The sequence below is a fragment of the Stegodyphus dumicola genome, chromosome X1, assembly GCF_044657685.1.
Source record: "Stegodyphus dumicola isolate Sdum_Otavi_A_Nest chromosome X1, ASM4465768v1".
Taxonomy (NCBI): Eukaryota; Metazoa; Arthropoda; class Arachnida; order Araneae; family Eresidae; genus Stegodyphus; species Stegodyphus dumicola.
Window position 1 is genome coordinate 104,335,432 of NC_140780.1, and position 13,599 is coordinate 104,349,030.

Genomic DNA, 13,599 nt, shown 5'->3' on the forward strand with positions numbered 1-13,599 from the left:
TGCCTTCTCTTGCGATGACGCCATTTTTCCGTTTGTCGGCTCAGCAAGAACGCAGGAACGACAAACACGAGAAAAAAGTATTGTCACCAAACACTACGAATTCAGCTTTCACATGTGGCCATTATCGCCCTCGTAGAGCTAAAACTTTGTTTTTAATCGACTGTTCAAAATAGGTACATTTCATTTGGACACCCTGTATATTCTTTCTTATCGGAGATGTGGGAGTAGAAAAAAGAGAAGAGAGTTTCACGTCACTTCGTGAGAAATAAAACCAGACATAAAAATTATAAGCAATGTCAATATGGAGCCTAGACGAGAAATTCAATACAGAATTGCAAGTGAGAAACGTCAACTCTTCACTGTTCATTAGTAAATTAAGTCTCTCACTCCTTTTGACGATAAAAGATATATTTTGGGGGTACGGCCATTATAAAATAGAGTTTGACAAACAAAGAGAAAAGTAGCATTTTGTGTTTCGTTTTAAATGCTATCGTTGGTCAGTGACTCCACAGTGAAGTTGTGGGAAGGGGCTGGCACCTGAGAATTGAAAAAAAAAAAAAAAAAAAAAACCCACGACTGTGAAACTGTGAAAGAGACCCTCAGGTGTCAGAAAGCTGAGGCTTTCGTTAAAAGCCCATGTGTGAATGATTGTATGTATACATGTGTGCGTGTACGTGTGCGATGAGTATTGTGAAATTTATTCGTTGCAATATTTTTAACAGAAATTTAAGCTTCTTGCAGAAGAGGACACCAGATTGCACTGTCGCGTCATCATGATAAGCCATGCTAGCCATTACTACGATTGCCGTTGCCATTCGATTAACATAAACTTTTAGTGTAGCCTCTAATTTCGAAGCAGCAGCATGCGAACCTCTCCCGTGTACAATCTCCGCTCTTTGCAGTGAAATCAGGGATGACGTAGCTTGCCTTCCAGTAATGTCACTGGCCACCTCACACCCCACACCCCAAGTGTCGATGAGCGCCCCCACACACACATTTTATATCTCCTTATGTAGACGAAATTCAAAATGTTCGTGTAGAAGTTGTGCAAGCATATTTATAGAACATGTTGCCACGCCTATTAAGTTTAACGTTTCCTTTGTGGTATTATTTAATCATTTGTTCTGTAATTTTGTTTGATTTACAAATCTGGCAACTTTTTTTAATGTGGACATTAAACGAAGTTAGAATTCCGAGTCAAAACAAAAGTGGGGTCTGCAACAGGACTTTGTAGTCTGCATTAAGTAGCGAACCAGAAGCCCTGAAGCTAAAGTAAAGGCTGGCAGTGCGAGACTTGAAATTAAGTCACGAGCTGAAAGAACTAATTTACGCCATGTCTTTACTGTGCCATCAAGTACATTTGGCGATAAACCATATAATTTAGGATTTATTTAATTTTTAATTGCTTCTGATTTATTTTATACAGACTTCTGTTTCATGTACAGTATTTGTGTTCAATCTGATATACATTTAAGAAAAGTAAAATGACAAGTTTCTGAATAAACAAATACTGAGGCTAAAGTAAAGGCTGGCAGAGCCAGACTTGAAATTAAGTTACAAGCTGAAAGAACTAATTTACGCCGTCTCTTTACTGTGCCATCAAGTACATTTGGCGATATTCATCATAAGCTTGATTTTGAAAGATCCATGCATTCACGTTTGGTTTTTCAAAGGTTTCGAGAAGGCAGAAAGTTTATTTAAAGTAGATGAATAAATTAAAGAATTAATTAGTTTTACGGATGAAGAATATGATGCAATGAAATCCTATAAAGTTACGGAAATATGAGTTATATATGAGAATTATTATTAGCAACATGACGAAGGTAAATCTTCAATTTCTAGTAAGCTTGCATATGGTAATTTAAATCTTCCCAAATTTCATCTTAAGGACTATGATCCTCTACCCATTTTGGGATTAGTTTTGTCGAGTTCATGAAGATCAAAATTTAAGAGAAGACAAACTTCAATATCTGCTTTTTTGGTTAAAACTAAAGTCTAAAGCATGTGATATCCTTGAAAGTTATTCACCTTCTAAGGGCACCTGAAAATTATTGATCATTTAAAGCCCGATTTGTCAGGAAAAACTTATTGATTGAAGTTTGCATTCAAGATCTTTTGGCATTAGTAAATAACAAGTATATTATCAAGTTAACTGATTTATACGATAAATTTATTTCATATCTACGAGTTTTAGAGACACTGGGGGTGATAGTATCAAGTTACATAGTAATGCTGTATTCTGTTGTGGAATCGTGTCTTCCAACAAAAGTCTGAAAAGCTTGGGTCAGGTATAAATTCAACAGAGAAGTCAATCTGTCCTTGCAAAGGAAAAGATTCTAGAAAATTTGCCGTCTTTCCTACGTGATGAAGTAGAGGGTGCTGAACATCATGTTTCACCAGAAAGTGTATTTGGAAGTGTTATGAAATGAAACGTGTTCCACAGCAGTTCAACGTTACAAACCCACTGGTGTTACTCTAATTTTGAACACATCTACAAGAAAAGTTAGTTGTATATTCTGTGATCGTCCTCATCCAACTCAGGATTGTTCAAAATTGCCTACAATAAGTTACAGTGATAGAAAATCCCAAGTTGTGCAACAGAAATGTTTCTTGTTTGTCTTAAGCCTTGTGACATGGCAAAAAGTGACAGTAACATAAAATGTTTGATTTTTGGGTAGAGTCATAAGACGTTACTTTGCCTATATTTAGGTAAAGATATTAATTCCTCATCAAAGGACAAAGTACCAGATGAAGAACAAAAATCTACTGAGACTCTGTTGACAAATCTTCGTTCAGAACATGAAATATATTTGAAAACACTCACGATCAGACTACGCACAGAGGTAAGGAAATATGTGTGCGAGCGTAAATGGATGATAGATTACATCGTTCCTGCATTGAAAGTAGCTTAGTTGTTGATTTAAATATTTTTCCTTCCGCAAAAGTGTTGTCTCAAGGACTATTTGGCGGAGGAATTTCTCCGGCTTCTGAGCATAGTAGAAATACAGTAACTATTGAAGGTTTAGATCGAAGGTATTCTACTTGTGTCTCAGCTTAATCAACCGAAGATTTGCTCATTGCTACCAAGAGTACGTGATGAAACATTATATGCTGAGCTTGTTTTTCAAAAATAAAACTGAGAGATGTTGTCGCTACATAGAAGAGTTCTTCTAGGAGCTGAGGTACTTGGAAGCATATTGATTGGAATAACTGAAGTACTTACATCTGGACTTTCAGTCGTAGAAGACCTTATTAGGTTGGACAATTTTAGGACTATTCAAGAAAAAGCAAGTGCAGTTGCCAACTCTCCCGATTTCTGACCGTACTCCTGCAAATTCGACTTGTTTGGACCTATTGTCTCAAACCACGAAGTATTTATACTCCGTGTCTCAAACGAACATGTGCTTAAAACATGGAGGTAGGAAATAAGAGGAGAGGCTCTAACTGGTTTTTCCCATACGTTGCTTTGAAGCACTGGCGATCCCTTTGTGGAGACCAAAATATTCAGTCACTTACCATTAACATCAATGTGGTTTGACACGATCGGATGTAAGCATTTTGTAATTACGTCGTAGATATACATATAAATCTATATATTTTCTTTCCCTACAATATTTCAGAGTCCTAAATATGTGAAAAGAATGCATCAGTGGTTCTCAATCTTTTGACTAACGTGTACCATCTAAACAAAAATTGAAAACCTCTAATACCACCACTACAAAGTCCTAATACCACCACTACAAAGTCCTACCACAACTCTTGAACAAAGGTGAGGTCGCATAAATTTACGAGTGTTGGAGAAAAAAACTCAATCAGGATGTTGGGGTTTTAATTTTTGAATTTAATAGTTAAAAATACTTTGCTTACCACCTATTTTTCTCTTGCGTACCACCGGTTGAGAACCCCTGGAATACATTTTTAAACAACATTTCATTCTGAACGGAATTAAATGCTATACTTTTCACAGAACAGTTTAACTTGAATGAAATATTTTCACAAGTTTTCGTTAATTACATTAGGGAGAAAAAATTAAAGTAATTCAATTTTATTCGGCTAAAGATTACAAAAATTAAAATCAAATTTTATTATATTTTTAATATTGAAATTACGTATTATTTCTTTTTTACTTACAGAGCTTCTTCCTAAAATACTTTCTCAAACATGACATGATTTTTTTAGCTTCTGAGGCATCTTTTAAATCAAAAATCTGAGTCAATTTATAATTAATGCTCTATTCGATCCATTTCTAATGAGAATACCTTTTATTTTAATAGTGAAATACATTAAATATTGGTGCTGATTTCCGTGTACTTAACTTTCTCTGAATATTTCTGAAAGGGAATAAAAAAAGGATTTTAAAAAAATATTACTTAAAAAACTTGTAACTGAATTATTATAAAATGTAAGGTAATAATTCTTTTAATACTTATCAGATTTTTTTAACCCTTAATTTCAACAATACATATTTTAAAACTCTTCTTTACTACTTCCTGTAAGTACGCATCTCATAGAATTTACTTTGCAATCTCTTTTAACAGATTGCTTTCCAGTACGAACAATTCTTGCTTAAACAGTTTTATAAACGTATTTGTCAACAGAATTTGAATTTATGTTTGCAATTAAATGTTAAGGTTATTATATATTTAGATAATATTAATAATCATTATAAATTTAGGTATATTTAATAACTCAATTTCTTCACAGTAACTTTCACAGGAGTTTATGAGTGAATAAATCCTTCCTTTCCAAATACATTTATAAATATTTAATAAATATTTATGTATTTTGTTAAAGGTAGATACATGCTTTTTTGCAAGCATATGCATATAAATAGCCATACATATTTCATGTTTTTCATTTTCGACGCATGCAAATCTTTAATTTCTGTGCATTCACTATATTTTTCGAGTAATTTACAATAATTTAGCATATATCGGAAATTTTACATACGGAATATGTTTAACTATAATTTGAATGAAAATTACATGCATTATTTTTAATAACCACTCAAAGGTCAGTTTTTCTTCAAAGTTCCTCCGCAATGGCATTTCTCCCTTTAGGAAAATAACATTTTCATGCCTTAAGGCCCGTCCACACGAGTACGCTCGAAACGTAGCTGACGAGCGCACTTTTACGTTACGAGCATAAAAGCGTCCAAATGAGTACGCTTGCGAAGAGTGCGTTTAACCAATAGAATTATTTTGCACAAAAATCACGTGACGCTGTAATATAGCATCAACAGAGCTGTATCTTATTACTTCGCTGTTCTTCTGTATGTTTGCGGCAAGTTGTCCGAATCAGATAATTTTTTTTATAGTTGAAACTTTACTATTAAGTGCAATTATTAAGCAGAGGCAAAACCACAAAAAATGGCAAGAATGGGCCCGAAAGATTTATTTAGAGCAACTTGTTCAAAGAGGTGTTTTTTTTTTTTTTTTTTTTTTTTTTTTTAACTGCCTCGTTTGCGAAATGAATATCCGGAATTGTTAAATTCCTACAATTAGCTCACACTCTCCCTATATCTTGTTCATATTTTCAGTACATAAAATGCTTTTTATTCATCCACTCAAGTTCAAATACAATTTTTTAAACTTGTAGTGAATGACACTTGATGTTAATACAGCTTTTTCACATATTAAAATTTTTTAAATTTTTAATTTTAAAAGATTCTGTTTGTATTTTTATTTATTTATTTATTTGTATTTTTTAAAATTTTTCTTTGTGGACCTAAGTAGGAATTGATTTTATATATATATATATATATATATTACTTGTTTTTTAATTATTTCAGGATGAGTATAGACCAGTTTGACAGATTTGCAGATTCTATATTGTATGAAAATTAGGATTTATAAAATTGGTTTGGAATAAAGTATATAAAGAGAATTAAATTACTTAATTCTCTTTATATACACCATCCACCATATAATAAAACCAACGTCATATTTTTTTAACTCCCCCTCCCTTGGTCTTTTGTTTTTCTTTTTATTTATTTTTGAATTTAGAATGAGGATCAAACTTTGGACAGTTTATGAGAAATTATGTGCATGATAAAATATGCAATAAAGTAAAAATAAAGAGAGAATTTATAGATGATATATGATAAAGAGAAGCAGATATATTATTACATAAAAATTTCTACTTGCAATGCACATTTTTAAACTAAATTAAAAACAACAATAATAATGAATAAAATAAGAAATGAAATCAATAATAGGTAAAATAAGAATATAGTGATTTATGATTAAATATAAGAAACACGTTTCAAAATGAGAAAAGCTAACTGAATTATATACTGTCTACGGGTGAGGTTCGAACTCGCCACCTTTCCATTTGCAAAGCAGTGCACTGACCACTCAGTTATCTGTGATAGCAGTGTTTGTGAAAAATAATGTAACAAGTAGAAGTTGCTGCAAAGGTAATTTAATTAAACTTCAATAAACGATTGCTGTATGACACAAGTTGTAACTTTCCTCCAAAATTTCATAATTGTATTTTATTGAATACTCTTTCACAGTCAACTTCTTTATTTTAGAAGTTGTTATATTGAAGTTAGTTTTTGGTGTATTTAATATTGGGATATTTATAGAGCTTTTTATTACACATGATCTAGCCAATATTTATAATAATTAAGGAGAATTGTGTAAGGCAGAAACTTTGATTTCGTAGAAACTGTAATTTATTTAGGTTCCTATTACTTACGGTGTTATAAATAAATGAAGCATATGGATATACTGGTCGGATCATTACTTTATAAATATACAGTATTCCCCTGTAATGAGAATTTTAAATTTATACCAATATATACGGTTTGAGAAATCTGAAGATGGCGTGAGCAATGCTGATTATTTTATTGCTGTATACAGTTATGATATTTCTAAGCAAAAACTCATCTCTGTATGGCTCTTATGCCATATTGAAATGGGTAAGCAAGAAGGTTTTCTGATTATGACACGTGATAAAAACTCAGTTGACTATTGGCTATACGCGCGCGTCGCGGGCGAAAAAGCTGAACAAGAGCGAACTCAGTTTTACGTCTTCTGTGTCACGCAGATTTACTCTGGCGTCAAAAAAGTTGCGTCAACTACGTCGCGAGCGTACGCGTGTGGACGGGCCTTTACTCTATTTAATAAAAACTTAACCTGACCTATGTGCCTAATTACAAATATTTTAACATGCATAATTTTATATTTACATTTAGCCATCATGTTTCAAACTTTTGACTTAAAACACGTTTTAGGATGCATTCTTTATCAAATTCAAATCTTCAATATTTTGGCAGAGATCAGAATACCTCTTTTAGCGATTTTACCCAGTTTAATAATTATCTTCTATAATAAATAATAACTATCCATTTCACATTTAAAAATTAATCTCATTGTCATCAGATCGCAATCCATCACAATGATTGTTTCTTTTATGCGGAAATGTCCCGTTTTCGATTTGTATGGAACTGTTGTGTGTCGAAATACTATCAAGGGAGCTTCTGGATGTAAACAAAAAACACCCTATCTGGAGACCAAAGCCTGAGAGCGGTGCTTCACTCGTAGTATGGGGTTTGCCCATCCTTTCATTTTTACCTCCATGGCTTAAAAGTTGACATTTAACTTCCATTGTTTCTGAAGGTAGTTTTCTAATTCGTTGCTCGTGTAAAAAGTTATATTGATTTTAAAATGAGGGAAATATCTGAAGAAATATGCTGTGTGATGCTTTTTTTATTATGAAAAAGGTAACATGTAGAAAAATGTGTGAAGTGTACGGTGAGAATGCTGTGATGAGCAAAGTACCCAGGAGTGGTTTGTTCGATTTCGTTCCGAAAATTTCGATGTCAAAGAATTCGAAATTGTCCGTTCTGAGCTGCTGGAACCTGGCGAAACCATCAATTCACCTAGTGCTTAATTTCTAAAATTTCAAGTACTGAAGCTCTATTGAAGACTGTCAGAAACGAAGGAAAAAATAAATAACTAATTAAATCAAAATTTTAAAAAATGTAAAGAGATAAATAGAAAATTAATAAATTATCAAATTACTTAGATAAAAAAAATAATTATCGGTCATCTTATTTGATGCTCTGGCTGGAATCCCAGTTCCACTAAGAAGGTAATAAATAAATAGCTCAGCCGATCTTCATCTAAATTTAACCCCTGATTATACATATAATGTACTATTTCAAGGGATGATAGATACTAAAACCATTTCTTCTTTAGCTCTAATGGAAAGAGGTAAAACGATTAAAGCTTCACAAAGGAGAATAGTGAGAATTCTGGAAACAGTAGGAGGATATAGAAGGAAATTTTAACGGGAAAATAAAGAGGGAAGTGTCCAAGATTTTCTGATCGCGATGCCCGGCCGATATAATTCTAACCGTAGAACTGAAATTTTCACTGAAATACAATCTGATGACACCGTAACAATAAACATAGGGCTCCTCTGTACAAGTGACAGTAGTGGTTCTCTTCGTTTGATTCCATCGTTCAAAAAGTCTACAGGAGCTCTGGGGTCATTAGCGTGATACGTGCAGGACCAGGGTGGTCACTCTTAGTAACTTCTAGGAGCGAAATATTAACCCGCTGTCATAAATTCTTTGCACTTCCTGGAGAATAGGTTTTGGTTTGGTTATTGAGATTACGGCAAAGCACACTAAAGCTATCTGCCTAAATGGAGGGATACTTTCATGGAGTACTTTCTAAGGGAAACTGGCTCTCCTGGAGAATAAACCCTTGACACGTGGGTGGGGCCTTTCCTTAACCACTTGCGCTACGACTAAACTTCACGGTTGCGGTGCCGTGCGCTACAATATAACAAGCGGTAAAGTGTCTCATTTACGCCGCTCCGCGTCTGCGAGTGCAATCCAGAGCTGTATCTCGAGAAACAAACAATCTCGTTGTTAGACGACGTGTGCATCACGTTGTTTTCATTTTTGCGATAAATGCCTATCGACGTGGTGTTCACGTCGCTCGCGGTTTGAAACAAAAGCATCCCGACGTGCGTGGCACGTCTTTTTAGCGCAAGTGGTTAAATGTCTCAACTTCTCTCCAAGATTTAGTCCGAGGGAAAAACAGGTCTGCATTCAGAAGTTAGAATCGATTTTAAAACATATTTATTATTAAAATAAAAGTTGTTGCTGAAACTTATATGAAAGAATTGCCGGAGCCCGGTGCTGTCTGGCTAAAATTATGATTTATCTCAAAAACTGAGTAGTACCGGCTCTGGCGCAATTTAAGCTCTGAATTCGGCCGTTTGAACGAAACAAACCAGAAAGAGCGGCCAGAATTGGCCAACAGAAAGGGAGTTGTGTTCCATCATGACAATGCGCGGCCACACACATCTTTTATGATTCAGAACAAATTGATGGAACTTGGTTGGGAAGTTTTGATTCATCCACCGTATAGCCCGGACCTTGCGCCGTCTGATTACCATTTGTTTCGGTCTCTGCAAAACTGTCTTGATGGTAAAAATATAGGCCGACCGAAGCGCTGCTGAAAATGACTTGGCCACGTTTTTCGACGATAAACCGCAGAAGTTCTATACCGATGGAATTATGAAACTACCCGAAAAATGGCAAAAGGTCCTAGATAACAATGGTCATTATATACTTGATTAAAATTGACTTTCAATAAAGAAACTTTTTGTTCAAAAATGTACCAAAAAACCGCGGAGACCTTTTAAATTGCCCAATATATAAATGTACATAATAGAGTAAAAATAAAAATAAAATATTTAAGTCCATCCCATATTCAGCTGGGAACAAACCATTCAAAATAAAATCAAGAATCACAGCATTTTGAATTTCTTTTTAATTTGTATTTATTCATATATAAGAACTGAGATAACTGCTGAAATTTGTTTGTCATGGTGAAGTCCAAAACATTCTTGTGAATATGATCAGATATCTGTTTCTTGGTGTAAAATAAGTTTTTTACGCATGTAATATGATGTTTTTAGTAAATCTAATTGGGGAAAAAACAATATCAAATTTCACAGGCTTTGCATAAAATTTTGTTTCAAGGCATTAGTCATAGGTCCCTCTTCTTCAGAGGCAGAAAATATTACAGTGGAGGCAGAGTGAAAAGGCAAGTAAATAAGGAAGGAAAAAAATAGTATTTGGAATTTTATATGAGCATTTCTGCCTTCCATTTAAATGATTAATTAATTAATAAATGATTAATTATTATAATTTTAATCCTGCCATATAAATAATAATTAATCATATGTCATATAATCATTTAGCATTGCTTAATTTATAGTTTCCTCCAAAATTGTTGCAGAAGAATAGTCCAATGGTCTTTGTAAAACTTTTCCACTTGCATTTGCAGATTTCTGTTTCAAGTAGTTGGTGTTTTAGTGGAATCATTGTGTAATCAGACATTTGCTCCTGCTCTTAAGATCACAGAAGATACTTTTTTGTGCCAACAAGCTGCTCATTTGCTTCTTTACCTTACATATATGTTCCAATCAGGTAAACATTCATTTATATTTACTGTTTAAATATACAGCGCTATAGTGTTTTTCACAGTAAGAAAATAAATTTTATTGCTGAAGAAATTGTTAATTGACAAAGTTTCATTCAGGTGAACGGAGATTTGAAATATATATATATATATATGTGTGTGTGTGTGTGTGTATATATATATATGTACACTGCGAAAAAAAATGGGACAGTTCTGTATCTCCCGTTCTACTGGGCCGATCGACGAAATTCAAATTGCGTTTTCATGTCTCGAAAGCGCGACTTAGGATATATATTAGATTTATATATAGCATTGTTCTAATATAGGTATTTTGACACAAAATCGGACTTCTGAACTAGCATGCCAATTTTTTTTTCCATACTTCAATTATGCGACTCAAATTATGCCTAGATATTAGATTTTGTAATTTTTGGTGAGAATTTTATGGAAAAATTTAAATATTTATCTTGGCGCACATTTTTCAATCTGCGCCAAGAATCGATAATTAACTTGGCGAACGTCTTACTTTATAGCAACTTATTTTCCTTTCCTTTTTTTCATTGTAAGCAAGCTTAAAAAAACGTCATCGTAATAATTGTAAATAATCTTAACAAAGTACCTAAACCACATTTAGTGCTGTTATCGCTTACAACAAATATGCCAAATTTCAAAGCGCGCCAATATGTAAATTAGCCTATATTTTAGGAAATTTTGGATATAAGAACTTTATTTTTTGCAGGTATGCTTAGAAATACATCTACTTTACGATGACGGTAAAAATTTTATATGTTATAATTCAAAATTTTTTCGAAAAATTTATAAAAATTATTTTAAAATACAAATTTTTAAAATAATTCATAAAAAATAGGCGATTTTTATTTGGAATGAACCTAAATTTCGAATTCTGGAAGAAGGAATCAAGTAAATTTAATTACAAAAGCGATATTAATAAATATATATCAAATTTAATTAACTTTGAGGAGCTAAACTTTTGAAAGCAAATCTTTTAAAAACTACTTGTGCGATTTTATAAAACTTCGCAGTTTGGCATAATTTGAGTCGTAGAATCGAAATATGAAAAGAAAAAAAAAAAGGCATTTCATTTCAGAAAAGTCCTGTTTTGTGTCAAAATGCCAATATTAGAAAAGTGACTAATTCAGAAGTCAATCAACAAAAATCAGCGTTATATTTTAAAATTTTCACAGGACTACTTTCGATGTTTTTACCGAACCACCATCCTCAGCTGCAAAAACGCAAATGAATGAGATAAGAAAACCTGGACAGAAAATAAGCTAGTGGCGCCATCTGTTGATGAAACCAGAACTAAAACATAATTTCTTTAAAGGCCGAAGGCAAATTTGGATTGGAATTAGGATCGTTAACTAGAAGAGAAAGATTTTTATGAATGTGAAATGCCTCTAGAAAATCCAGTTCTCCAATGGAAGATGTTTTTTGAATAATTTTGGCAGCATAAAAATTGAAAGTGTGATTTTCGGACCAACAATGTTGAGCAACGGAAGACTTCTGTGTTTCATTTTTCTGACATATGCCTCTATGACGCGAAATTTTAAGGCTCTCCTAGTTACAAACGTTTTGCTTTCTATTCATTTCAGTGAGGGATTTTTCTGCTGTTTTGTGTGTGCTTTAATATTGCTTAGTTAATTTAGTTTGATTTTCTGCATTGTTTGTTAATTTAGTTTGATTTTCTGCATTGTTTATCCTGCCCTCATCCGTTAATCGTTTCACTAAATTACGCCTGAAACGGCAAAAATTCCTAAATCATCTTGACTTTTTACTTAAATGTAAATGTAAAAAATTGATCCCCAATTTTATTCAAATCAAATCTAATAAAAAACTTTCGAGTCGCGTTTCAAGAATTCTGTTAAATTGCAAGCTTGCCTTACTTCGGTCCGTCATAAGGGATACACGTCAACAATTCTCCAAAATTGAACATGAACTCTATAAGCTTCATCTGGAACTCGCTAAATCATATTCAAAATTCACTGCCCTTGAACAAAAGTCTTGGTCTGCAGCGGAGAATGCAGTTAAACATCATAAAAACATCCTTGCAGTTAAATTCGAAAAATTTCTTTTACATTCTTCCAGTTCAAGTAGTTCAAAAAATCTTCCCATTGTAAACATCAAACCAATAGTTAATATTTCTAATGTTAGTCTTTCAGAAGAACAAGAGAGAATTCTAAAATATAATTTTAACTTCTCACAAACCTGTAAACCCTCGATTCCAAAGATTTTGGCTCCTATCGAAAAAACTTTCAAGTTCAGTAAAGTTTCAGATTCACAGAAAGAAGTGATTAGGCATCTTATCGCTCATAATGTAAAATTCAATAATAAACCTTCGAAACCAAATCTAACTGCGAGAGAAAGGGCTACAATGCGCGAAATTCATTCTAGCCCGGATATTATCATTTCAAAGGCCGACAAAGGTGGCCAGATAGTCGCCATGGATAAGAACACTTACATCGATGGTGTCACTAAACTCTTAAACGAAGGACCATATAATCCGATCCCTAAAGATCCTTCATCTTCAGACTTGTCAAAAATAAAAACTGCGATCAAATCTTCGCAAATCATTCCAAGCAACTTAAAACATTCGCTTATCCCATCTGTTTCGAATTGTGCCAGATTATATGCTCTTCCCAAAATTCATAAAAGTGGTATTCCTTTCCACCCTATTGTATCAAATTTAGGTACTGCCTCATATCCATTAGCTAAATATTTAGTTTCTAGATTTTACACTCTATTAGACAATAACATTTACACCATAAAAAAATTCAATAGAGTTTGTAAAAAAGGTTAAAAACATTTCTCCTAGAAATTTACTCATGGTTTCTTTTGATGTAAAATCATTATTCACCAATGTCCCAGTGGAGGGTGCATTATGATGTGTAAAAACCAGACTTCGTGAATTTCATTTCTCTTGCATCGAAATTGATGAGCTAATTTCTCTCCCTCAACTCTGTTTGAAACAAACACATTTTGTTTTCCAAAATAAATATTACAAGCAAACTGATGGATTAGCCATGGGAAGCCCCCTCAGTCCCATCCTGGCTGATATCTACATGCATTATTATGAATCAAAATTGTTTGAAACTTTAAACTTCCCGACAGGGTTCCGCTACGTAGACGA

At 33.3% G+C, this 13,599-nt stretch overlaps 1 protein-coding gene across 3 annotated transcripts in view; it reads left to right on the plus strand.

The window, feature by feature from the left end:
* Positions 1 to 13,599, plus strand: part of htt (huntingtin) — a 595,026-nt gene that overhangs the window by 366,828 nt on the left and 214,599 nt on the right. For all 3 annotated transcript variants that reach the window (XM_085807902.1, XM_085807903.1, XM_085807904.1), the window contains exon 31: positions 10,317 to 10,459. In XM_085807902.1, coding sequence (XP_085664028.1) covers positions 10,317 to 10,459 — 143 coding nt within the window. The remainder of the gene's footprint in view (positions 1 to 10,316; positions 10,460 to 13,599) is intronic.